This window comes from Nomascus leucogenys, chromosome 13 (genome assembly GCF_006542625.1).
Source record: "Nomascus leucogenys isolate Asia chromosome 13, Asia_NLE_v1, whole genome shotgun sequence".
Taxonomy (NCBI): Eukaryota; Metazoa; Chordata; class Mammalia; order Primates; family Hylobatidae; genus Nomascus; species Nomascus leucogenys.
The window spans coordinates 33,072,517-33,099,471 of record NC_044393.1 but is presented as its reverse complement, the minus strand read 5'-3'; the positions used below and the strand labels follow the sequence as shown (position 1 = coordinate 33,099,471).

The following is a 26,955-nucleotide window of genomic DNA, read 5'->3' as shown; positions in this document are numbered from 1 at the left end:
GGTAGAGACCCACTTCATTTTCCTCTTATGAGAAAAAGGATGGTGCAAGGGCACTGGAAAGGCCTCGGCGTGCGTCCTGGGGTGGTGAGGACTGTGACAAACTGGAGGGTGTACACACCATGAAGAGATTTGACATCTCTGCGACTCCATTCCCCCCAGGTGGAAGTGAGGACCTGGCATTACCAAGCTTTGACATTTTCAAGAGAAGCCGGGCATCTAGATTTTAATGTGGTAAAAGATATTGCCAATTTAAAAAGATTGGCAACCAATTTAAATTTCTAAAACAATACTGGGTGGACTGGTTACAGCCTGTGGCACCACAAGAGAACAATCTCTGCTTTTGTCTGGTGCCCAGGCTCCTGAGAGACACCAGGCCAGGCCCTGGCAAGAGAGGGGAGAGTGGGTATGAGACAGCGTCTGCCTGAGCTGGTCCCATCCACACGCCTGCAGCCTGGCTCTCCTCTGCTTTTTCTGTTCTTTCCAGCCCAGTGGTTCTGCCTGGGCCTTTCTGCCTCCAGGGCCGGGGAGGCTGCTTGAGTGTGCCCCTCATCCTCTGCAACGGTTGACTGCCCTGAGCCAATGCAGGCAGTGCCGAAGGACCCAGTCCACTCACACATTCTCAGACAGCTCTGCGCACAGTGACTGGGGCCAGCTCTTGAGTCTTGGCATCCCACGGCAGGTGGCAGTGCCTTTCCAGGGGCTAGAACAGGCCCTTCCCCACAAAATCACAGGCCTTCAGCAGCAGAGGCGCCCTCTGCCTGCAATGACGATGGTCACATCACAGCGTGGACAATGTGTTGGGCATCAAATACCAGATCTCAAAAGGGGAAGGGGGGTGGGTCACAGAATGGAGGAAAAACTTACAGAATGAACATCCCAGGACCATGTCTTAGTAACCTCTGACCAGCACAGAGTGGGTTCTAATAAATACTGCTGAATCGATACTTTGCCGTCTTGCTTGAGATGAGAAAATTAGGATGGACAACCTCACCCCTCAACTGCAGCAGCTTCGTTCCTTCTTGAACTATCTACCTTCTTGAACTATCAACCCTAGATGCCCGCTGAGAGGTCAAAAAGGAGCAGGAGTGGCAAGACTTCCCCTCCTGCCCCTAAGCCCATCCTTCTCTGCAGATTTGACACACTGCACACTCCACCTGTCCTGGCTGATGGTGACCCAAGAGCATCCTTGCCCCTGAGGCTGGGCATGGGGTCCACGTCTGGTAGAAAGGTCCCAGCACTCAGTCACGGCCTCATTCTACCACAGATGGACTGACAAGTCAACTTTCTGATGCAATTCCCAGAGACCTCAGGATCCTGCCTGTGTGTAGAGTCCTAGCCCAGGACATTCACTTCCTCTCAAGGACATCACACTCATCCCTTCCCGGAAAACCATTTTAATTATAGTAGCTTACACAGGCTGCAGAGAGGGAGACACAGAGCCGGACCTGACGGGCTGTGCTTTCAAAGCTGCGCAGTCTCCTTCCAGGCGCTGAACAGGTTAACAAGAGTTCTAAGAGGCCCCAGGCCTCCAACCACAAAGGCAGAGAAGTTAGCCCCAGAAAGCTGACAGGGGAAGGCGGGGAGGCTGAGAGTGCTTGGTGTTCGACAGATGAGGGTTGTGGTGGGAGGAGTATGGAGTCACACAGAGGCTCCACTCAGCAAGGCCTCTGGCCAGGGGCTATGTTTAAGGCTGGGGTCAGGCAGAGGTGGGAGCTGCAGGGGAGAGAAGTCTGGCCGGCAAGCCCCAAGGGAAGGACAAAGGCACTGGGGCAGATGTGACCGTGGACAACAGCAGTGCAGGCAGGGCCCCTACAACGCTACAGCAAGCAAGGCCATCCACGAAGCTCAGGGACTTGGTCTCTGCACAAAAGCATCTCCCAGCCAGAAGCTGGAGCCAGAGCCCCAAGCCCAGCCCTGCCCCATAGCAGAATGTGGATGTGGGGCTGGGTCAGCATGTGGCCCCACCATCTTTAGCTCAGTGGCAGTTCTGACAGCTTGGGTGGCAAGGAATCCCATTTACCCTGCAGCGGCAACCCCCACTGGTGTCTCCTGGGCCCTAGAGGATGGGAGGAAGAGAAGAGAATGTCAGCGCAGTGCAGAGAGACTGCCCCCACAGCCAAGCACTCTCCCACCCCGGGCCTTTGCCTCTGCAGGTCCTCCTGCAAGAACGGCCTTGTCGGCCTCAGCTACCTGATGGAGAGTCACTGAGGCCTTTTCTGGGCTCCCACAGCACTCAGTCTACCCATGCCTAGATCCAGGAACAGGCCAGGGAGAGGATCTGACCATTCTGCATATTCTAGACATGTCAGCATGCAAGAGGGCAGTTTCCTCTGCCTCCACCTGTCTGAAAGTCTACCTGAATGTAACAACAGGCTCCCAATTCCAGAGCACACCCCTAATAATGACAGCTACCATCTGCAAGAGTGCTCACCAAGTGACAGGCTCTGTAAGCACTTCTCTTGCAATTTTTCCACTTGATTCTGACAACAAGCCTGAGATAAGCCCAGCTATCATCTCCATTTCACAGAGGAAATGGGGCTGTCAGAGGTGAGTGGCAGCCTAATCACACAGTCAGTATGTGCCAGAGCCAGGGGCCAATCCACCTCCGACTCCAGATCGAACCTTTACTTGCTGTCCTCTAGGGCAGGAGTGGGCAAACCTTTTCTGCAAAGGGCCAGTCATTTTGGGCTGGGCAGCCATACGGCCTCTGCCTCTGTAGTGTAAAAGCAACCACAGACAACATGCGAATGAATGAGCACAGCTGTGCTCCAAAGCACTTTACCTACGGACACTGAAATGTGGATTTCATGTTATTTTCACGTCACAAAATAGTCATCTTTTGGTATTTTTTCAACTATTTAAAGATGTAAAGAACATTCTTGCGGCACGGTGGCTCACGCCTGTAATCCCAGCACTTTGGCAGGCCGAGGCAGGTGGATCACCTGCGGTCAGGAATTTGAGACCAGTCTGACCAACGTGGAGAAACCCCATCTCTACTAAAAATACAAAATTAGCTGGGTGTGGTGGCGCATGCCTGTAATCCCAGCTGCTTGGGAGGCTGAGGCAGGAGAATTGCTTGAACCCGGAAGGCGGAGGTTGCGGTGAGCTGAGATTGCGCTATTGCACTCCAGCCTGGGCAACAAGAGCGAAACTCCGTTTCAAAAAAAAAAAAATTCTTACCTCCGGAGCTGTACAAATTCAGGTGCTAGATTGGATATGGCCCATGGGCTGTAGTTTTCCAAGCCCTCCTCTAAGGCAAACCCCACAAGGGCACCCTCTCCACACTACCACGAGCAAAGACTCACCCCAGGGCCCCAGCGTGGGCCCTTGGTGACCCAGCAGATCTCGGTGTGGCAGACGGTGCAGCGGATCCAGTCGCAGCCGTCCTTCTTCTGCACCACGATCTGGCACTGGGGGCAGCGCATGGCCTCGCCCTGCTGCAGCATCACCTGGAATGGGACAGGCGCTGGCCTTGGGGCGGGGCTGGGGCAGTCACCCAGCCTGGCCCCTCCCCATGGTAGGGAGAAGGTGGTGACCCTCTAGAGCTGTGGAGTCTCTCCTGTGCGTCTCTGCCAGGCCAGGCTCCATCCAGCAACCCCCTCTTCATTCCTGTGGTCTCCACCCTCCACCCAGACGCTCTTCCTGACATGACCACTTGGCCTAAGTCCCACCTCTGGATGGGAGTGACAGCCAGAAGGGAGGTCAGAGCCTCCAGGGATGTGTGAGCACAGCCAGCCCTTGCTGAGAAGCCCCTAGCCCCGACCCGGATCCCAGAATTTTTTTTTTTTTTTTTTTTCCTGAGACGGAGTCTCGCTCTGTTGCCCAGGCTGGAGTGTGTGGCGCAATCTCAGTTCACTGCAAGCTCTGCCTCCTGGGTCCATGCCATTCTCCTGCCTCAGCCTCCCGAATAGCTGGGACTACAGGCGCCCACCACCACACCCGGCTAATTTTTTGTATTTTTTTTAGTAGAGACAGGGTTTCACCGTATTAGCCAGGATGGTCTCGATCTCTTGACCTTGTGATCCGCCCGCCTCGGCCTCCCAAAGTGCTGGGATTATAGGCGTGAGCCACCGTGCCCAGCCTGGATCCCAGAACTTAAAATCCCTAGGCCTCGGCGCTGTCCCAGCCTCACCTTCAGCATCTCTGTCGTCTGCCGGGCAGCCACATCGTTCTGAGCCCGCAGGGCCAGGTCCTCCTGATACTCCTTGCAGTTCATCTGCTCGTGGATGGCCTGTAGCGAGTGAGGGGCTCAAGGTGAGTAGGTTCCTCAGGGGGTTAAGAAGCTGGGAGAGGTGAGGCGCAGGGCAGGAGTCCACAAAGGCACTTAATGCCTCTAGGTGTAGTCACTGGGAGGACCTCACTTTGTAATGCATAAGCCATTTTACAGAGGAGGACACTGGTGCCAGGGAGGTGAAGTCAAGGTCACCACATATGCTAACAGCAAAATATACCTCAGCCTCCTGAGTAGCAGGGACCACTGACACGTGCTGCCACACTCAGCTTATTTAAGTTCTGATGGGCACAGAAATCCCTTATACCCCTAGGGTGAGACCCTGCATCCCTGCCAAGGGCCTTCCCGCGGTTACAGGCCCAGTGACCCCAGACTGAGCTTGCTCAGGCTGAGTCTGAGACCAGGCTCCAGACCTGTTTACCGGCTCCTCGCCTTCAACTTTTGAGATGAAGGGGCAGGGACAGGCCTAGGGGAAGGATCAGGTAGGGCTGTCTGGGTTTGGGGTCAGCACTCAGTTCAGGACAGGGGTGGAGACGTGGTATAGGGCCAGGGTCAGGGCTTAGTCTGTGACAGGTTCACTCAGAAGCCAGGGTCAGAGCTCGGTTCAGGGTCTGGGCTGAATATGGGACCACCTTAAGTGACAAGTGCAGGGTCAGGTTTGGTCAGAGGCCAAGTCTATGGACTTGGATGGTGTCAGGGCTCAATGTGAGACTGGGATTCAGTCTGTGACTGGGGTCAGACTGGTCCAGGGTCAGGGCCCCATTGTGAATCACAGCTGCCTAGGTTTGAGGCTCCATCTGGAGCTGGGGCTGGGACTCCGTCTGTGGGGCCAGGGCTCGGTTCAGGCTCAAGCCACACTCTCCCACTGACATGCAGCTCTAAGTCATGACTAGCAGGCCAGTGTCACAGCTCCCTTCCCAGGACAAGCACTGCAGTGTGGTGAGCTCCAGGCAAGATGACAGTGACTAGGCAGGATGAGTCCCTGGCCCCACCTTGCAGAGCAGGCAGTTGACATGGAAACACACAGGGCAGGTGAACTCATTGACATCATCCTCAAAGAAGCACCATCCCTTGCAATCTGGGGTCTTGCAATGGTAGCTGAAGGCACTGCGGTTTTCAGCAATGGAGATGCCCAGGTCTAGAAATCGCTGGTAATCCTCAGGGGTCAGGAGCTGCCAACACACCATGTCCTTGCTGCTCAGGATTCAGAACACCTGATATATGACCGTTGACCACCAAATACCCTCCAGAAAGCCCCCAGCCCATAAACTCCAGCCCAGACCCAGGCTCTTTTCTTCATGTAATCCTCACAGTGTTGAAAAACTCCCTTCAAAGAGTGGATTTTAGGCCAGGTGTGGTGGCTTACACCTGTAATTCCAGCACTTTGGGAGGTCAATCAAGGCAGGAGGATTCCTTGAGGCCAAGAGTTTCAGACCAGCCTGGGAAATACAGTAAGACCTCATCTCTACCAAAAAATTAACAACAACAACAACAAAAAAAACCAGGTGTGGTGCTCACACCTGTAGTCCCAGCTACTTGGGAGGCTGGGTTATGAGGATCGCTTGAGCCCAGAAGGTCAAGGCTGCAGTGAGCCATGACTGATGCACTGCACTCCAACCTGGGTGACAGAATGAAATCCTAGCTAAAAAAAAAAAAAAAAAAAGGAAAAGAAAAGTAAAAAGAAAGTGGGGGGAATTTCTAAAAGTTTTGGAGGTGGATGGTGGTGATGGTTGCACAACAGTGTGAATGTACTTAATGCCACTGAACTGTACGCTTAAAAACTGGTTAAAATGGTAAATGTTATGTCTGTTTTCTCACAATAAAGAAAAGAACATAAATAATAAGCAATGTTGGGAAAGACATGATTAAATTAGTATCCTATAAAGAAAACGTGGTACATATATACAATGGAGTACTATTCAGCCACAAAAAAGAATGCAATCCTGTCATGTACAGCAACATGGAGGAACTGGAGGTCATTGTGTTAAATGAAATAAGCCAGGCACAGACAAACAAACATTACATGTTCTTACTTATTTGCAGGTGCTAAAAATCAAAACAACTGAACTAACGAGGACAGACAGTAAAAGGATGGTTACCGGAGGCTGCAAAGGGTAGTGGGGCATGGCAGGGGAGTGGGGATGGTAAATTGGTACAAAAAAATAGAATAAGACCTAGTATTTGATAGCACAACAGACTATGGTCAATAATTTAATTGTACATTTTATAATAACTAAGACAGTATAACTGGATTGTCTGTAACACAAAGGATAAATGCTTGAGGGGATGGATTCCCCATTCTCCATGATGTGATTATTATGCATTGCATGCCTGTATCAAAGTATTTCATGTACCCCAGAAATATATACACCAACTATGTACCCGCAAAAATAAAAAATAAAAATTAAACAAACTAGTATGCTAGTACACAGCACTGAGAAAGCAATGTGGCAATAACATTTCAACCATCCCAAACTTTTCTGACCCTCTGGTACCCATCCCACTTCTCTAACTTTATCCCAAGAAAATAATATATAAGATGCACCAGCCAGGAACGGTGGCTCACGCCTGTAATCTGAACACTCTGGGAGGCCAAGGCGGGCAGATCACAAGGTCAGCAGTTCAAGACTAGTCTGGCCAACATAGTGAAACCCCATCTCTACTAAAAATACAACAATTAGCTGGGCATGGTGGCATCTGCCTGTAGTCCCAGCTACTCGGGAGGCTGAGGCAGGAGAATTGTTTGAACCTGGGAGGTGGAGGTTGCAGTAAGCCGAGATTGCACCACTGTACTCCAGCTTGGGCAATAGAGTGAGACTTCGTCTCAAAAAAAAAAAAAAAAAAAAAAAAAATACATCATGCAAAACATTCCTTGAAGGAGTATTACAAACTGAGAAACTAGAACTAAGAGGTATAAACAGTATATGTGCTATTGAGATTTGTCATAATCTTTAGAAAAATTCTATAGCAAAATAACAAAAGCTAAAGCTATTGTATCCATGCTGGTTACAATGAGGCAGAAATCATGCCTATGTTATATGTAACAGTGGCTGGTGGTTACGAGAGTTACTTTGTTAAAACTTACCTGACTGCATACTTACAATGAGTACATTTTATTGTGTGCAAAGTACACTTAAGTAAGTTGACTTAAAAAATCCGGGCGCGGTGGCTCACGCTTGTAATCCCAGCACTTTGGGAGGCCGAGGTGGGCGGATCACGAGGTCAGGAGATCGAGACCATGGTGAAACCCCGTCTCTACTAAAAATACAAAAAATTAGCCGGGCGTGGTGGCGGGCACCTGTAGTCCCAGCTACTCGGAGAGGCTGAGGCAGGAGAATGGCGTGAACCCGGGAGGCGGAGCTTGCAGTGAGCCGAGATTGCGCCACCGCACTCCAGCCTGGGTGACAGAGCGAGACTCCATCTCAAAAAAAAAAAAAAATCATATCTGGCTGGGCACAGTGGCTCACGCCTGTAATCCTAGCACTTTGGGAGGCCGAGGTGGGTGGATCACCTGAGGCCAGGAGTTCAAGACCAGCCTGGCCAACATGGTGAAAACTCATCTCTACTAAAAATATAAAAATTAGTTGGGCATGGTGGTGTGTGCCTGTAATCCCAGCTACTCGGGAGGCTGAGGCAGGAGAACTGCTTGAACCCAGGAGACAGGTTGCAGTGGGTTGAGATCGCGCCATTGCACTCCAGCCTGGATGACAGAGGGAGACTTCATCTCAAAAAAGAAAAAAAAAATTGCTCAGAGATACTGAAGGAAATAGGATAAAATGCAACTGGAGGATTTCCTGGGTTTGTGGGTGATTTTCTCTCTGATTTCTGCTCTGGTTCTATGTGGTGAGGCATTATTTTTCTGTTTTTGTAAAAACAACCTCCACTACATTACTTGGCTGATCCCTGCCCCCTTCTCTCTGTCACACTGACCATTTTCTGAGACTCACGTCAACTCCAGTGGGGTTCCAGGGAAGTTCATGCAGCCCTTTGGCATGAACCCTGGCCCCAGCATAATGCTCCTTGGCTGGGGTGGACTGCACAGGGAAACCTCTAAGCAAATGGCTATGGGTGCTGGGGACATATGGAATGACTGGTCATGAGGTCTCTCCAGGCCAGAGCGAGGGAGCCTCAGCAACCACCCAGAGACAACAGAGAAAAATGGGGCTGCTCTTGATATCAGAGCTGTGAACTCCCAAAGTTCTACCCCTTCTGCCTCCCCCTTTTCCCCTGGGGCAGAACCTCTTGGGCTCCATAAACACTTGGTGAAGTTGGGAGCATTCTCAGAAACAGGGGCATAGGAGAGAGGCAGGGGGGACGGAAATAAAGAGATCTAGTGTATGTGTTTTGTGGGGGTCTCCCATTTGGGCCTCAGCTGCCATGTTTTGGCCTGGGAAGCCACAGTGCCCAAGTCTGGGAAGGTCATTTCCCAGCAGTTTGAAAACCATGAATCAAGCCCAACTGTCTACTTTTCAGATGAGGAAATGGAGGCCCACAGAAGGGAAACAACTTGCTCAAGATCACCAGCAGTCAGGCAGAGAACCTGCTAATGAATTCACGAAGAGCACCTGCGGCAAGCACACACATACGCAGACACACATAACGCTGTGACAGACTGGCGGAGTGGTGACTCCAATTTGTTTCTCTCTCCCCGATTCCACACCTTTGGGTGGTCCCTTCCCAATGGACTCTGTGCTTGAGCATGGGACTTGCTTTGGCCAATGGGACAGTGTCAAGTGAGAAATGAGCAGACTTAGAAAGTACTCATGCAGGCCGGGCACGGTGGCTCACGCTTGTAATCCCAGCACTTTGGGAGGCCGAGGCGGGTGGATCACAAGGTCAGGAGATCGAGACCACGGTGAAACCCCGTCTCTACTAAAAATACAAAAAATTAGCCGGGCGCGGTGGTGGGCGTCTGTAGTCCCAGCTACTCGGAGAGGCTGAGGCAGGAGAATGGTGTGAACCTGGGAGGCGGAGCTTGCAGTGAGCCGAGATCGCGCCACTGCACTCCAGCCTGGGCGACAGAGCGAGACTCCGTCTCAAAAAAAAAAAAAAAAAAGAAAGTACTCATGCACTGGGGCTCCCCATGGCTGCTCTTGGAACCCCGAGACCACCATGACATGAGAAGGCCCAGGCAGCCTGCTGGTGGGTGAGACACTGAAGTGGAAGGAGGCCCCAGTCACCCCAGTCATCACAGATGAGACCATTATAAACCAGGCCACCACGGCTGACCCACCAGCTAGGCCCAGGTGAAATCAGCGAGGCTCTGCCCAGACCAGAAGAACCATCCGGATAAGTCCAACCCAAATTACAGTCATCCCTCGGTATCCAGAGAGAATTGGTTCCAAGATCCCTGCAGATACCCAAATCCATGGATGCTCAAACCCTTATATAAAATGGCGCAGTATTTGCATACAACTTACCAACATCCTCCCATACACTTTAAATCATCTGTAGATTATTTATTTATAATACCTAATATAACATAAATGTTATACAAATAGTTTATGCTGTATTGTTTTTTAAATTTGTTTTTTATTGTAATTTTTTTTGTTTTTTTTTAAGAATATGTTCTATCCACTGTTGTTGAATTCTCCATTGTGGTACCCACAGATACAGAGGGCCAACTCTCCTAACTTGCAGATTTATGAGCTAAATAAACGACTGTTGCGTTTGAGCCTGCAGTGATTTGTTACACAGTAAGCGCTAACAACAACAAAGGCTGACTATGTGACAAGCACTACTCTAAATATATTTTTTGAGACGGAGTTTCGCCCTGGTTGCCCAGGCTGGAGTGCAATGGCGCAATCTCAGTTCACCACAACCTGTGCCTCCCAGGTTCAAGTGATTCCCCTGCCTTAGCCTCCCGAGTAGCTGGGATTACAGGCATGCACCACCACACCCAGCTAATTTTCTATTTTTAGTAGAGACAGGGTTTCTCCATGTTAGTCAGGCTGGTCTCGAATTCCTGACCTCAGGTGATCCACCCGCCTTGGCCTCCCAAAGTGGTGGGATTACAGGAATAAGCCACTGTGCCTGGATGTACTACTCTAAATTCTATACACATATCCTCTACTGTAATCTTTGCAATCCTGGAAATAGAAGCTGTAACTCTGACTCTAACAGAGATGAGATAGAGGCATACAGAGGTTAAATATCTGACTTGTGGTCACACACCCAGGCCACCAGACTCCAGAGTTCCCTAATTTTTTTTTCCTTTTTTGAGGAAAGGTCTCACTCTGTTGCCCAGGCTGGAGTGCAGTGGCACAATCACAGCTCACTGCAACCTTGATTTCCTAGGCTCAAGCAATCCTCCCACCTCAGCCCACTCATCCCAGACCCCGCCCAAGTAGCTAGGACTACAGGCGCATGCCCCCGCGCCTGGCTATTTTTTGAATATTTTTTGCCATGTTGCCCAGGCTGGTCTGGAACTCATGGGTTCAAGCAATCTGCCCACCTCGTCCTCCCAAAGTGCTGGGATTACAGGTGTCAGCTGCCACGCCCAGCCGAGTCCCTGACTCTTAACAACTCTGCTGTCCTTCCTTCATAGATGTGGTTTCTTGACTAGCTACTCCCCTCAATTCTTTTTCTGCTTGGGGTCTCAGCACCCCACATGGACAAAGCTCTTGAAAAATGTCTGGGGGCGCTGAGGATGAATGACCACTTAAGCCCAGGAGTTTGAGACCAGCTTGGACAACATAGTTGAGACCCCATCTCCAAAAAAAAAAAAAAAAAGAAAAGAAAAGAAAGATGTCTGCTGCCTGCTCAGGGCCCAGTTCCTTAGGACTTGGGGTATGTCTTCCACCCTGAGGCCTTACCGCCTTGATCTCTCTCTCCAGCAGCTTGCCCGAGCACGAGTAGGTGTTGTCAATGAAGGGGCAGGAGACCTCCGCCTCCTGGCTGTTGCGGATGGTGCCCTGCAGGCACTCCCTAGGGGAGGGGAGGGGAGAAGAGTTAGGATCATAGAAACCCCCTCCACTGCGGACTCCACCCCTCACATGGCAAGGCCTGACACCAGGGGCCTCAGTCGGTCACCCCAGGTGGACTTCTCCTCAATATCCCCTTCCTTCCCATCCCTCTCACCAACCCATCACCAAGGCCTCCACCCTGTCTCCATACTGCCGCTCTGATTCTCTGGTCCAGACCCCACATCCCCCACCTGGGTGACTCCAGGAGCCTCCTCGCTGGGCTCCCTGCATCCATCTGGCCCCTAAAGTCTATCTCAGAACAGCAGCCATGTCTCCCCAGTGACCCCCATCCCACCCAGAACAAATCCCAACTCCTTACCGCTGCTCACGGACCCAACACCTCTCCATCCTGCTCTCTGACTCCCCCCTTCATCCCTCTGCTCCAGCCACCAAGAGACCTCCTCAGTCTCCTCCAACAGGCCAGGCCCACACCTACAGCAGGCCTTCCGGTCCCTGCTCTGGGGCTACCTCCTTGGAAGCTTCTAGACCACCCTCTCCGGGAAGGACTCCTGTTGTCTCTTAATGTACTGTATGTAGCATTTGACACAATTCACAAGGACATCAACCAGTGATTATCCGATTCACATCAGCCTCTCTGCTGGAATGTAAGCTCCAGGAGGCAGGCACGGAGCCTGTCACCCAGGGGCTGCTCCCCAAGGGTCCGCTGTGGTGAGTGGGTCTGTGTTCCCCACATCCAGGGGTGGAAGGGCAATGACAGGAGACTCAGAAACTGGCAGATGCCCACAGCGAGGCTGAGAGCAGCGTGGCTGCAGGAGCCTGGGCGGTGAAAGGTAGAGGGGAAGGGAGGCTCTGGAGTCTCCACCCATGCCTGCGTACACGTCTAGGCTGCTTCTCTTATGAGCCATGTGGCCTTGGGTAAGCTGCTGGGCCTCTCTATCTCAGGTTCCTCATCTGCAAAATGGGGAGACGGAGCCTACCTCGTAGGTTTCCGCGGGCGTCCAATGAGGTATCAGAGCACAGGGCCCCACCCACGTCCAGCCCTGCGTAATTGGCGGCTTTGATAAAGCTGCATTGCCGGGGGTGGGATTGGGGGCCGCACCTGCAGAAGGTGTGCAGACACTCACGCAGCACCACGGCCTCGCCGGGCGCCAGCACCGAGTAGCACACGGGGCACTCGGCGGGCTCGGTGTTCAGCACCAGGCTCCTCTGGTCCAGCTGGACGTGCTGCAGGTAGTTCCCCTCCTGCTGCTGCTGCTTCCGCTGGGCACACGGGGCGGGGCCACGGGGCGGGTCAGGGCCTCGGGGTAGGGTCAGACCACGAAGGGGGAAGGGCCAGGGGGCGTGGTCAGGACTGGGTCAGACCAGCAAGAGGCAAAGCTGGGAGCCAGTCGGATCGGGGATCGCGGATCGGGGATGGGGGTGGGGGTGGGCAGGAGAAGGCAGTTTGGGAGGGGCGGGGCTGGAAGCGAGGCCAGGCGGAGGTGGGGAAGCCAAGGGAGGGGAGGCCGGCCAGGTAGCCAGGGAAGGCGCCAAGAGAGGGAGCAATGGCAGCAGGGTAAGGAAGGGGGCTGGGGTCTGAGTGGTGGGTCAGGTAGCAGGGCAGGGCCCGGGCCCGGGCCAGGGCTGGTGAAGTGACAAAGCCGGGGAGCTGAGACGGGAACAGGAGTGGGGTGGCCAGGGGCAGCACTGGGTCCAAGGGGAATGCAGGTGGGGCCAGGGGTGAGATCAGAATAGGGAGCACTCGGGGTCAATGTCTGTGTCATTAGTGCGTGCGTCACGATGGGGGCGGGGGAGGGCTAAGAAAGGCGCAGGACCGGGGTCGGGGGTCATTCCCCTAGGGAGCAGTGAGGGGCCAGGCTCTCAGGAAGTCAGGGGTGGGCCAAGCCCGAGAGGGAAGAGGTCAGGAGTAGGAGAGTCCAGGGTGAGGTCACGGCGAGGTGGAGCAGGATTAGGTCACAGACAGGTGGGGGTGAGGTCCGAGCTGAGGTGTAGTCATGGCTAGGGTGCTGGGGTCATAGCCAGCCATACTTGTGTGGTGTGTCAAAGCTGGGGATGGAGCCAGAGCCCACGTGGGAGTGGGGCATGTGAACCTGGATGTGCGCCACAGCCAGGGAGCGGGTCTCAGCCACAGGGTGACCTTTGAGAGAGGGCAGGTCACAGCCAGGTGCAGGGTCACTGCCAGCAGCATGGTTGGGAGGGGCAAGGCAGTAACGGAGAGGAGCGGCAATGCGCAGGTGTCTCCCTTCCTGGCCTACACCTCCCCCGTGCGGTCTGCAGGTGTCTGTCCAGGGACTTCCGCGCCCACCTGCTGGTACTGACGCAGCGCCTCCTCCTCGCCCGCCAGGCGCGCTCGCTCCTCCTCGTCGGGCTGGTATGAGGCGGGGACCTGGTAGGCCTCGGGGCGCGCCCGGCAGCACATCTCACAGCCAGGCCGCGTGGGCTTGTTGATGAAGGTGCACCCGGGGCACTGCCAGCCCACCTGGGAGCAGAGGGTGCTGTGAGCCGGACTGGGCAGGGTGGGGCAAGGGAGGGGCACAGAAGAGGATACTGAGGCCAAGGACAGCTTACCGGTGGGGGCTCAGGCACTGCATCTGGCTGCCCCCGTCCGGGTTCCTGGGTGACCCCGGGCTTTGGGGGGCCTGGCTCCAGAGGGCCCCGCGGCTGCAGCGTGAGGTCCTTGAAGCCCAGATCTGTGGAGGAGGGTTAAAGGGTGGTGGTTCCACGCGGCCCACTTGGTCCACACCCATGGGGGTGGGTCTCCCGGAGCCAGCCAGGCAGACCCTCCCCCTATCCTCTCCCTCCTCCCTGGGGGTATCTCCAGCTTCCATCTGGCCAAGTGGGCATCCTGGCTCCCCCAGGGTCAGGGTCCCTATTCCACTGACAAATGCTTCTATGTCCTCTGAGCTTCAAAATCCAGCATAACACCTGCCCTTCTGTGCCTCCTGAAGGATGCACCAAGAGGGACCCAAGAGCACCGCTGAGGCGGTCCTGCCAAAATGGCGACTCGATCCATTCCGGAGGAAATATCAGCCCCCAGACCCCGCCAGAAAAAAGAAACTGGCCTGGACTCTTTGAAAGGGACTGAGACATGACAGCGGAATGCCAAGTCTTTCGCTATAAATGACAATAGTGGGACAACCGGTAAAATCTGAGGTAAGATCTGTAGACTGGATACCAGTACTGTATCAGCGTTAGTTTCCTGAGTTGGATTGTTATACCTAGTAATGTAAGAAAATGACCTTTCTTTTCAAGGAAATGCACACTGAATTATTTAGGGGAAAGAGACATCATGTCTGCAACTTACTCTCAAAATGGTTCAGAAAATAAAATAATTTTATATAGAAAGAGAATGATAAAAGAAAGCAAATGTGGTAAAACCCACATGAAAGGTACACGGGAATTCTTTATATACTACTTTGTAAAATTTGGCAACGTTTCTGTAGGTCTGAAACATTTCAGAAGTTAAAAATTAAGAATAAACACTAGTTATCATCACCATCATACCCAATTTATGATTTTAGCAAACTGGGCAGTAGATAGGAGCAACCTTGCCCAAGGTCACACAGCTGGGAATGCCAGAGCCTGGATGGAGTCTGCCCCTCCCCATGCCAGCTGTTCTCATGATGGGTCCCTGAAATGCTCCCTCCCATGTGTCTCAGGTCCTCTCTTCACCACTTGGATAGGGTCCTCTGGGTGAGTCCCTGACTAAAAACCCAGGGGCTCTGCCCCTGCTTGCCCTATGCCCTCAAGTGAGTCCAGGGCCCCCGCTGGGTCCTGCGGTGCTCGGGGCAGAGCCTCACCTTCCAGCATCCGCAGCTGCCGCTCCCGCTGCAGCTCCTGAGGGTTGAGGGAGGTGTTGCGGGCTGACAGCAGATAGAGGTAGGCACTGTCCCCATTCTGCCGCACCCCATGGGAGTGCAGGGTCTCCTGGTCTCGTGCCAGCCGCTGCCCAATCACCCACTGCTGCAAGACTGGTGGGAAGCCATAGTCCAGAAAAACCTGGTGGGGGCAAAGAGAGGGAGAGTGGAAGGGAGGGCCAGAGGAGGGAGAGGAAGAGGAGTGAAAGGGAGAGCCTCCACCCCAGTGTCGCGCTCAGCCTCCTCACTCACCATGTCCTTGAGGGACGCCACTGTCATATCAGGGCGCACTGTGAGCCAGATGGTGACAGTGTGCATCTGAGCATCCTCCACGCTCACCCACAGCCTGCAGAGAACAGCAGGGGCTCAGCATGGGCTCTGGCCAGGGGTCCAGCCTCAGCCACCGGCTACAGACATGTACATATTTGCACACAGGCGCATGGCCATGCACACACACACACACACACACACACCCCAGTCTGGGGTAGGCCCCACCCATGCTTCTTCCTTTATTAAAACCCACCAGTTAGGCCCCTCCAATGGCTCCACGATACTCTTAGAATCAACTCACGGCAGCACACGAGGGCCTCCGTGATCTGACGCCTCCCTGACCTCTCCAACCTCTTCTATCTTCTCTCCCCTGCTCCTTAGTCAAACCACCAAAAGTTGTTAACTATGTGCTAAGACTATTTAATGCACTTAATGTGTATTAGCTCATTTAATCCTCTCAACGAACCCATCAGACAGGTACTGCTGTATCCCCGTTTTACAGATAAAAATGTGAGGCACAGATAGGTTACAGTGACTCTGCCAAACTAAGCAACTAATAAGTGTTGGAGGCAGGATTCATTTGTATGTATTGATTTAATTTTAAGACATAGACTCTCTTTCTGTGGCCCAGGCTGGAGGGCAGTAGTGCTACCTTGGCTCACTGCAGTGTCAACCTCCTGGGCTCAAAGGATCTTCCCATCTCAGCCTCCCAAGTAGCTGGGACCACAGGCTCATGCCACCATGCCTGGCTAATTTTTTAAGTTTTTGTAGAGACAGGGTCTCACTACGTTGCCAAAGCTGGTCTTGAACTCTTGGCCTCAAGTGATCCTCCTGCCTTGGCCTCCCGAAGTGGGATTACAGGAGTAAGCCACTGTGTTCAGCCAGAGGCAGGATTTAAATCCACATGGTATTATTCCAGAGAAAGTGATTTTAACTTTCTTGAGGATCCTCCAACATGTTTGGAAAACCAAAAGCATGAAAAGATGAAAAAACAGAACCGACCCCAAAGGAAACACAGATCATTTAGGGTATGGAACAATAAGCAACAGTAAAGTCTAACTAGTACCTTCAGAGAGATTTGGGAAAACATTGCATTCAGAAAGCAAGAAAAGGCATGAAGCAACCAAAAAATGAGGAAGAGTTCCTGCACATTAAAAGTGACTGCTGAATCCCAGCACTTTGGGAGGCCAAGGTGGGTGGATCACGAGGTCAGGAGATCAAGACCATCCTGGCTAACACGGTGAAACCCCGTCTCCACTAAAAATACAAAAAAAAATTAGCCAGGCGCAGTGGCGGGCACCTGTAGTCCCAGCTACTCAGGAGATTGAGGCAGGAGAATGGTGTGAACCTGGGACGCGGAACGTGCAGTGAGCCAAGATCACGCCACTGCACTCTAGCCTGAGCAACAGAGTGAAACTCTGTCTCAAAAAAAAAAAAAAAAAAAAAAGTGACTGCTGACTAACTGAACCTTTATCGGTAACTACCAGTTACAGGAAAAACGGGAAATAGTAAATGGCACCATGATAGTTTGGGTATTTGTCCCTGCCCAAATCTTATCTTGAACTGTAATCCTCAGTGTTGAAGGTGAGGCCTGGTGGGAGGTGTTTAGGTCATAGGGGCAGCTCCCTCGCAGCCTGGTGCCGCTCTCACTGTAGTGACTTCTCGCCATACTGAGTCTTCGTGAGATCTGGCTGTTGTAAAGTGTGGCACCTGCCCCCCAACTCTCTCTCTTGCTCCCTCTCTCACCATTTGAAGTGCCTGCTCCCGCTTCAGTAAAAGCTCACTGAAGCCTCCCCAGAAGCCAATCAAATGTCAGGACCATGCTTCCTATACCACCTGCAGAACTGAGTCAATTAAACCTCTTTTCTTTATAAATTACCCAGTCTCAGATATTTCTTTATAGCAATGCTAGAGTGGTCTAATACATACCATGAAGAGGCAATGGATAGATCCAGAATATGGGGAAAATTCTAGAGGTCAAAAGACCAGGTTTTCTTTAAAAAAAAAAAAACACTAGTGGCATAAAAATAGAGGAGAATAAAAGGGACTTAAGACATATTAAGAAATGCTATGTGTAGATCTTGTTTGGCTCCTGATTTGAAGAAACTAATTATAAAAAGCACTAATGAAATAGGAAAATTTGAATATAAACAGGGCATTAGCGGATTTTAAGGAATTCTTATTCCTTTTCTAAGGTGTGATAGTAGTATTGAGGGGTTTTGTTTGTTTTTGTTTTTTTTGAGACAGGGTCTCACTTCTGTCACCCAGGATGGAGTGTAGTGGCATGATCTTGGCTCACTGAAGCTTCAATCTCCTGGACTGAGGTGATCCTCCCACCTCAGCCTCCTGGGTAGCTGGGACTAGAGGGGCACACCACCATGCCCAGCTAATGTTTTGTAGAGACAAGGTTTCACTATGTTGCCCAGGATGGTTCTGAACTCATGGGTTCAAGCAGTCCACCTGCCTCAGCCTCCCAAAGTGCTAGGATTACAAGCATCATCCACCATGCCCGGCCAAGTCCTAATTTTTTGAAGACACATACTAAAGTATTTAAGGATAAAATAATATCTTTAAAGGATAAAATAATTTGTTTAAAAGCAGCCCAGAAAATGCTCTCAAAATTCTTCGGGTAAACAATTTGAATACCCAGTCAACTATAATGAATTGAGAGAGCAAAATATAGAAATTTTTAAACATGCAAAGACTCTAAAAGTTTACCACATTTTCCACATGAAAAGTTCTTGAAAAACAAAAATAGATGAGTCTGATACAGGAGAATAAAAGAAAAGTAAAAAATGAAAAGAACTGGATCTTAACCCCAAAATGTTCTTCCAGCAATAAGGGTTTTGAAACATAAAAGCGCATATGGTTTCAACTGCACTAGTTATTCTATAGTGAATAATATTTCCATAATCAAAATACTATAAATCCTTTGTAGTAGTGTTACACTTTTAGAATCAACCTAGAGGCAAAGCAAAAAGGCCTTAATTATGTTAGAAAACAAAATTTTTTAAAGCTATAATCTTTTTTTTTTTTTTTTTTTTGAGACGGAGTCTCGCTCTGTCGCCCAGGCTGGAGTGCAGTGGAGCGATCTGGGCTCACTGCAAGCTCCACCTGCCGGGTTCACACCATTCTCCTGCCTCAGCCTCTCCGAGTAGCTGGGACTACAGGCGCCCGCCACCACGCCCGGCTAATTTTTTTGTATTTTTAGTAGAGACGGGGGTTTCACTGTGTTAGCCAGTATGGTCTCGATCTCCTGACCTCGTGATCCACCCGCCTTGGCCTCCCAAAGTGCTAGGATTACAGACGTGAGCCACCACGCCCGGCTAAAGCTATAATCTTAACACTATCAACAAAAAAATACAGCTGGAGCTCTCTCATCCAATGTCACATCAGGATTGCTGGTGAACAGCAGAGAATCACAAAAACAGCTGCAGACAAAGCTTATTTAAACACTTAATGTTAACTTACATACTGTAAATTGCATATTCACTGGCCAGTCTCTAGATGTACAGCCAATGGCTTTTCTCTCTCTCTTTCTTTGAGACAGGGTTTCACCTTGTCACTCAGGCATGATCATGGCTCACTGCAACCTCAACTACCTGGGGTCTAAGAATCCTCTGGTCTCAGCCTATCAAGTAGCTGGGACTACAGGTGTGTGCCACCCAGCCTGGCTAATTTTTTTATTTCTTGCAGAGACAAGGTCTCACTATGTCGCCCAGGCTGGTCTTAAACTCGAGTTCAAGCCATTCTCCTGCCTGAGCCTCCCAAAGTGCTGAGCCACCATGCCCAGCGTGAGTTTATACCTGCTAATTGGAGTTTCTCATGGATTTTTCTTTTTTTTTTTTGTATGAACCACATCCATAATCATGATCTATAATTTCTAGTAGCAGCTTCTTTAAAGTGAGCAAGAACTTAGACACACTCCTGAAGCATCAGAGCACAGAGCCCTTCTGGATTTTTACTGTATTTCCTTACTGCTGTCTCACCCAAAAGTGTTAATCTTTTTTTTTTTTTTGGTGATTTGTCTCCTGTCTTTTTAAAGTAATCAGCTTATTTTCATGGAAACAACTCTTTCAGTGCTCATGTTTTATTAATTAATGTAATAGCTAAGTAAACTATGTTATTACCAATAACACATACAACAGGTATCATTTGCTAGGAAGCATCAGATCCATCGATGAGAACCCAACAGCAGGTCTGAGAGGTGCCAGTTGCCCAGAGCCTCCCAAAACTCAGGTTCTGATCCAGCAAGTCTGAGGTGGGACCTGAGATTCCCCCCATGTTGTGGTCCACAGGCCACACTTTAGTAGCAAGATGGTGGCTGACATTGTACATTTTACAAAGGAAACGCCACTGCCAGTTAGTTAATTCAGGGGATCAAGTGGAAGTCAACTGGGAAAGTGTCCACAATGATACTTCAACAAAAAAAGTCAGCAAAAGGAAAGGTGGAAGATGAGTATATTAACTTCCTCATTTTTCATAGCAAGGAGTACACAGGTACTATCTCAAGCAATCATTTCAAGAAGTAGATATCTCAATATTTTGTTTAAAATCAAGTGGCCAATGATCTACAGATTCAATGAAATCCCTACCAAAATCCCAGTTGTTGTCGTTGTTTGCAGAAACAGACAAGCTGATCGTAAAATTTATATGGAAATTCAAGAGACTTGCAATAACCAAAACAATATTGAAAAAGAACAAAAGTTGGAGAACTTGTATTTCCTGATTTCAAATACTATGAAGCTATAGTAATCAGTGTGGTACTGGCGTAAGGGCAGATATATATTATAGTTCAATGGTATAGAAATAAGAGTCCAGAAATAAGCACTCATATTTATGGTCAATTAATTTCCAAAAAGGGTTAAGATGATTAAACAGAGGAAAATAGCCTTTTTAACAAATAGTGCCGGCACAACTCAATATCCACATGCAAAAGAATGAAGTTGGACCCTTACCTCACACCTTATATAAAAATTAAATCAAAATGGACCAAAAACCTAAATGTAAGAGCTAAAACCATAAAATCTTTAGGAGAAAATATAGAGGTAAATCTTCATGACCTTGGATGAGGCAATGATTTCTTAGATATGACACCAAAAGGACAAACAACAAAATAAAACATAGACTAACTGGACATCATCAAAATTTAAAACTTTTGTGCTTCAAAGGATACCATCAACAAAGTGAGAAGACAATCCACAGAATGAGAGAAAATTTTTGCAAATCATGTAGCTGATAAGGCACTTCTATCTAAAATGAATAAAGTACTCCTACAACTCAGTAACAAAAAGATAAACCCAGCTGGGTGCAGTGGCTCATGCCTGTAATCCCAGCACTTTGGGAGGCCAAGGTGGGTGGATCACCTGAGGTCAGGAGTTCAAGACTAGCCTCGCCAACATGGTAAGACCCGTCTCTACTAAAAATACAAAAATTAGCCGGTGTAGTGGTGGGCACCTGTAATCCAGCTACTCAGGAGGCTGGGGCAGGAGAATCACTTGAACCTGGGAGGCAGAGGTTGCAGTGAGCCAAGATTGCACCATTGCACTCCTGCTTGGGTGACAGAGCGAGACTCTATCTCAAAAAAAAAAAAAAAAAAAAAGATAAACCCAATTTTAAAATGGGCAAAAGATCTGAATAGGCAAACCTCCAAAGAAAATATGCAAATGGCAGAAAAGCACATGAAAACATGCTTAACATCATTTGTCATCAAATGGTTAGGAAATCGCAAATCAAAACCACAATGAGATACCTCTTCAAACTTACTAGGATGGCTATAATCAAAAAGACAAACAACAACAAGTGTTAGAGAGGATGTGGAGAAACTAGAACCCTCATACATGCTGGTGGGAATGTAAAATGGTGCAGCCACTTTGGAAAACTGTCTGGCATTTCTTCAAAAGGTTAAACATAGAGTTACCGTATGACCCAGCAATTCCACTGCTAGTGTGTACCCAAGAGAAATGAAAACATGTCCACACAAAAAGTTGGACACAAATGTTCACGGCAGCATTGTTTATAATAGCCAAAAAATAGAAACACCCAAATGTCCATCAACTGATTTAATGAGTAAAGATAATGAGGTATGTCCATACAATAGATTATTATTTGGCAATAAAAAGGAATAAAGTTCTGGTTGGGCATGGTGGCTCACACCTGTAATCCCAGCACTTTGAGAGGCTGAGGTGGGAAGACTGCTTAAGCCATTAAGTTCAAGACCAGCCCAGGCAACAAAGCAAGACCTTATCTCTACAGATTTTTAAAAAAATTAGCCAGGTGTGGCTGGGCGCGGTGGCTCACGCCTGTTAATCCCAGCACATTGGGAGGCAGAGGCGGGCGGATCACGAGGTCAGGAGATGGAGACCATCCTGGCTAACACAGTGAAACCCCATCTCTACTAAAAATACAAAAAATTAGCTGGGCGTGGTGGTGGGCGCCTGTAGTCCCAGCTACTCGGGAGGCTGAGGCAGGAGAATGGCGTGAACCTGGGAGGTGGAGCTTGCAGTAAGCCGAGATCGCGCCACTGCACTCCAGCCTGGAGGACAGAGTGAGACTCTGTCTCAAAGAAAAAAAAAAAAATTAGCCGGGTGCAGTGGTACATGCCAGTAGTCCCAGGTACCTGGAAGGCCAAGACAGGAGGACTGCTTGAATCTAGGAAGTTGAGGCTGTAGTGAGCGATGATGGCACCACTGCACTTCAACCTGGACAAGAGACGCCATGTCAAAAAAAAAAGGGGGAATGAAGTTGTTAGACATGCTACAACATGGATGAATCTAGAAAACATGATCCTAAGTGAAAGAAGCCAGACACGAAAGGCCACATGTTGCATGATTCAACTTATATGAAATTTCCAGAAGGTAAATCCCTAGAGATAAAAAGTAGATTAGTGGTTGCCTAAGGTTGGGGAGTTAGGGAAAAGGTAGAGAGATGGGGACTGACTGCTAATGAGTACCAGGTTTCTTTACAGGATGATGAAAATGTTCTAAAATTGATTGTGGCAATGGTTGCACTACCTTGAATATGCTAAAAGCCATTGAACTGTATACTTTAAATGGTTGAACTGTAACGATAAATGAATAAAACTGTTTTAAGAAAAACCAAATGTGACCCACCAAGAGAATCGAAAATCAGAAACCAGAAAACTATTGCCTTACTATCCAGTAATGAAAAAGCACTCAAAAAAGAACCATAGACACTAATGTTTATTGAGTGCATAACACACGCCAGGCATTGTGCAAAGTGTTTCAGCATTGAGTTTAAGTCTCCTGGAGCACAGACTGACAGTATCAATTCTCTTCCCTTCCCTTACCAACCGAACCCCTGAATTCTAGCTGAATATCTTGGCTATACAGTCTCCCCTCAAGCTGAACTGTAGCTGTGGGAATCAGCTCTGGTCCACAGGAATTAATGGAAGAAGTGTGTACAACTTTTGAGCTATGCTCTTTAGAGGAGTGTAGAGGGGTGTCTTTCTTCCCTTCCTCCTGTGATGTGATGGCTGGATGGAGCTGGAATGGCCATTTTGTACCATGAGGAATCTGGGAATGAATGGCAGAATAGTGAGAGAAGCAATATGAGCCTCTGAGGACTGTGGGGAGCAGAACCTCCCTATCTGGACTCCCTGCCATCAAATTTGTTTACGTCACTGTTCCATTTTCTTCTGTTGTATAAGGCCTAACATCCTAATACAGTACACCTCCTAACAACCCTATGAGATAGCTACTGTTACGGTCTGATTTTTAAAATGAGGACACACTGAGAGGTGAAGTGACCTGCTCTATATTTCACAGTTGATTAATGACATAACTAGGGTTAGAAGTCAAGCCTCCTGAAGCCAGAACGTGCCATTAGGAAGAACTGTTCTACAGGCAAGAATGTCCTTTCCTGCTGTCCCTTGGGTTCAGGCCAGCCATGCACTCCTCACCTGATGTCCTGCGTTGAGGAGACCTCAGGCTTCAGTTGCACACTCAGGGGCACCCGTTGCTCTGCCAGCCAGATGGCACACTTCCTTGCCACCTGTTCATCCCCGCCCGCCACTGCTCGGGTGAGGCTCAGGGCCATTTCCTCTGCTGAAAGCCAGCACAGCAGGAGCCAGTTAGCACAGGGTTTATTTTCAGGAGCTGGGCGTAATGGGGTAGGAAAGGAGGCGATCCTTTGTGCGTGCTGCTTTCTCTGTCTTCCTGGTGAACTCCTACGTATCCTTCAGCACCCAGACTAAAAGTCCCTTTCTCTGGGAGGGATTCTCTGATATTCCCCACTCCTCCTCGCACTAGGCTCATTTGGTTCTGTTTGTCCTTCATATTCCCAGTGTCCCTCATATTTCTATTCATTTATCCAACAAGCAGTTATTGAGCTCCTACTGTGTGCCACCCACTGTCCTAGGAACAGGAATCCCACAGAGATTTATAAACAGGGCCCCTCTCCTTATGGATCTCCCTGCCCAGTGGGGAGACAATGAACAAGTTTAACAAGAAAAAAAAAAAAGTCAGATTGCGATCCTTGCTAGCAGGGAAATAAACAGGTTAAGGAGACCAGGGGAGGCCTCTGGGAGGGGGTAACACTGAAGCTGAGACCTGATGGAGGAGAAGCTGCACGTGTCAAGCTCCAGTGGGGAAGAGTGGTCCAGGTGGAAAGAAGAGGAAGGGCCTTGGCCAAAAAATGGTTGGATGAGAACCGAAGGAAGCCAGTGGGGCTCCAGTAGAGTGAGCATGGCGGGGTGACTGAGGACAGATGTCCTGTGGGCCACCCAGGGGTTCTGGGTTTTGTTTGGAGAACACAGAGGAGCATGGGAGGGTTTCCAGCAAGGCAGTGACTGACTTCCGTTCTACAACCCTAGGTGCAGGGGGCAAGAGAAGAGGCAAGGACCCCTGCTTCTCAGGTCAACTGACGTCTGTCTCCCACCAGCCCAGGAGGTCTCCAAGTTCAATGCCCTGTGTCCTCTGCAAGTCCCCTATCCCCATCTCAGCAAAGAGCCAGCCCAAGGAGTTCTCAGGGCCCCAAGATGGCTCTGGAAGCCAGCAGGTACCAAAGGAGGAAACTGATGGGGAGGAGGGTAGAGGGAGGGCAGGCTAAAGCCCCCTCTCCAAGGCCCTTCTGGGCAGGCAAGGCCGGGTCCTGCGGGGCCCACTTCCCACCGGAAGTTCCCCAGCCACCTCCAGCCTGTGCCCACCTTTCTTGGTCTTCTCGTCCATCTGGCGTGGCTGCGCCCATCCCCCTGGGGGGGGGGCCGTGCCTCCTGGGAAATGCTACCTCCGGGTCGCCTGGGAGAGGCGGCAGACCAGGAGCAACTCAGCCAGGCCGTGTGGCCTCCGGCGCGGCCCAAGCCCTGTCTGTGCCTCGCTGTCCCCGCGGCAGTCGGGAAGCATCACACTGCCCGGTGACTAGGCCGGGATCCTGTGTGGGGCGGTGAGAGGGCAGAGGGCGCCGAGACAAGTCCGCACTGGGCGCAAGAGGAAACGGGACTAGCCGAGGTGGGGAGAAGCGGGGAAAGGACGCCCGGACACCGCCCAGCCGGGGCGTTCCAGGTCCCGGAGGACCCCCACTTGCGGGAGCGCCCTTGGCGTCCCGGGTTTCAACGCAAAGCCCTCTCTCCTCCCGGGAGGCCCCAGTTCTTCGCAAGGGGAGCGGCTTCGGCGGAAGAGAAAGTGAAAGTGGCGGCCCCGGAAGTGGGGCGGGACTGGGAGGGGGCCGGAAAAATTGTCGCCTCATCCGGTACCTCCACTGCCCGGCAACCCGGCGGCGGCGGACGCCGAGTGCGGGGTCCCAGCGGTCCGGGCGCTCCTGTTTGGGGCGACCCCACCCCGTCTCCGGGGCTGATCGCGGACCCCCGGAACCCCGCCCGGCTCACCCTGAGGGCCGCACCGCAGAGCCGCAGGAAGGAGCTGGGCCGAGAGGCGGGGTGGGCGGGGCCGGGGGCCGGAGGCGGGGCCGGGGGCCGGGGGCAGGAGCAGGAACCTGAGCAGGAGCCGGAGCCGGAGCCGGAGCCGGGGCTGGAGGGCGGCGGGATCCACATCGTCCAGCCGCTGGGGACGGGTTAGGAGTGCGCCCTGCGAGCCCGGCGCCTGCCCACCCAAGCCTCAGGCACACCGCGGGGCAGGCCCGGTCCTTGGCTCCGTTTGCACATGAATAAACGAAGGCTCTGTTTGTTGATGACCTGTCCAGGGCCACTCAGCCGAGGTTTGAATCCAGGCCTGGCAGGCTCAGGAACCCGCCCTTACCCAGATCCGACGCTGCCTCTCAGCCGTCACCGTCTGTCTTTTCGTTGAGCTGTTGGTGAAGTTTGCATTCGTCTGTCTCATGCGCCGCTTTAATTTTTCTCCCGCTCCTCGTCCCATCGATCAGCAGATCCTGCGGGCTCCACTTGCAGAATCTCATCCCTCACCTCCTCTCATCCCGCTCCAGCTCCATCAGTGCTCCATCATCTCAGGGGTCTTGAACCAGCCTCCTGGGCCTCCTTGCTTCTCTTTTTGCCCCCTACGGTCCGTTTCCACCTAGCTGCCGGAGAGTCCTGTTAAAATGTAAATCAAACCCCTGCCACTCCCCGACCCAAGTACTCCCATCTCAAAGCAAAATCCGAGATCTTCCCCAGGGCTTGCAAACTGCCTCCGGATCTCTGTCTTCGTAGCTGACTGCCCTGCCCCTGCCTCGTTCCACTCAAGTCCCATTGACCTGCTGGGTCCTGGAGTAAGTCAGACACACTCCCGCCTTAGGGCCTTTGCACCTGCCATAACCCAAACGTCTGCATGGCTCGCTCCTTCCCTTTATTTTGGTCTTTACCCAAAAATCTTCCCTAGCTACTCCATCTGAAATTTCACAGACACACGTATCCAGCATTTCACATCCGCTTTCCTGGCTTCATTTTTTTCTTCTCAGCATCTATTACTGTCTAACGGAGCATATTTTACTTATTTATGTTATTCTGGGTCTGTTTTCCTCTCCTAGAGGGCAGGGACTTTGGTTTGTTTTGCTCACTGCTGTGTTCCTGGTGTCTAGAACAGTTCCAAACACATAATGGAAGCTCCATATGTTGAATGAAGGAATGAACCTCAGACCTTCATCTGGGATAATTTTTCTTTTGCCTGAAACACATCCCTTTAGACAATGTTTCTCAACCTTGGCTGTACATTTGAATGGCCTGGGGACGCTTTTTTTTTTTTTTTTTTGAGACGGAGTTTCACTCTTGTTGTCCAGGCTGCTGGAGTGCAGTGGCGTGATCATGGCTCACTACAGCCTCCAACTCCTGGGCTCAGCTTCCCGAGTAGCTGCAAACCACGGGCACGTGCCACCACACCTGGCTAATTTTTGTAGAGACAGGGTTTGGTCATGTTGCCCAGGCTGGTCTTGAACTCCTGGGCTCAAATGATCTGCCCACCTCGGCCTCCCAAAATGCTGGGAAATGGTTACTGTTGAGGTATCATCACCTGTCAATCTAACTGCTGTTCTTTTTATAAACAGCTTTATTGAGATATAATTTATATGCCATAAAATCCACCCACCTAAAATGTACAATTTAATAGTTTTTAGTAACATTTACAGAATTGTACACCCATCACCACAATCAAATTTTAGAACATTTTTGGCCGGGCATGGTGGCTTACACCTACAATCCCAGCACTTTGAGAGGCCGAGGTGGGCGGATCACTTGAGGTCAGGGGTTCGAGACCAGCCTGGCCAA

At 50.7% G+C, this 26,955-nt stretch overlaps 1 protein-coding gene across 3 annotated transcripts; it reads right to left on the bottom strand.

Moving 5' to 3' along the window:
• Positions 1-1,378: 1,378 nt before the first annotated feature.
• On the bottom strand, positions 1,379-25,180 carry RBCK1 (RANBP2-type and C3HC4-type zinc finger containing 1). 3 transcript variants are annotated; one of them, XM_030825345.1, is made up of 12 exons: positions 24,451-25,180; positions 23,206-23,350; positions 15,267-15,360; positions 14,958-15,156; positions 13,726-13,847; positions 13,463-13,636; positions 12,257-12,417; positions 11,047-11,158; positions 5,224-5,403; positions 4,133-4,231; positions 3,306-3,449; positions 1,379-2,056 (listed from the first exon to the last, which is right to left on the bottom strand). In XM_030825345.1, exons 1-12 carry the CDS (start codon positions 24,470-24,472, stop codon positions 1,976-1,978), a joined length of 1,533 nt encoding a protein of 510 aa, XP_030681205.1. In that variant the 5' UTR covers positions 24,473-25,180; the 3' UTR covers positions 1,379-1,975. The 3 variants fall into 3 exon arrangements, with proteins under 3 accessions (XP_030681205.1, XP_030681206.1, XP_030681207.1); XM_030825346.1 differs by lacking the exon at positions 12,257-12,417 and having other exon boundaries at positions 24,451-25,173; XM_030825347.1 differs by lacking the exons at positions 1,379-2,056; positions 3,306-3,449; positions 4,133-4,231; ... (5 more) ...; positions 14,958-15,156; positions 15,267-15,360 and adding an exon at positions 22,155-22,819.
• Between the last annotated feature and the right edge of the window lie 1,775 nt (positions 25,181-26,955).

What these genes read in the sequence shown, in the direction of transcription:
- RBCK1 (XM_030825345.1), bottom strand. Translation starts at nt 24,472, where the DNA reads ATGGACGAGAAGACCAAGAAAG. An exon ending in GGACGAGAAGACCAAGAAAG is followed by an intron (nt 23,351 to 24,450) that starts GTGGGCACAGGC and finishes GCTGGCTTTCAG; the next exon opens with CAGAGGAAATGGCCCTGAGC. An exon ending in GCAGCTGCGGATGCTGGAAG is followed by an intron (nt 13,848 to 14,957) that starts GTGAGGCTCTGC and finishes CCTCCTCCACAG; the next exon opens with ATCTGGGCTTCAAGGACCTC.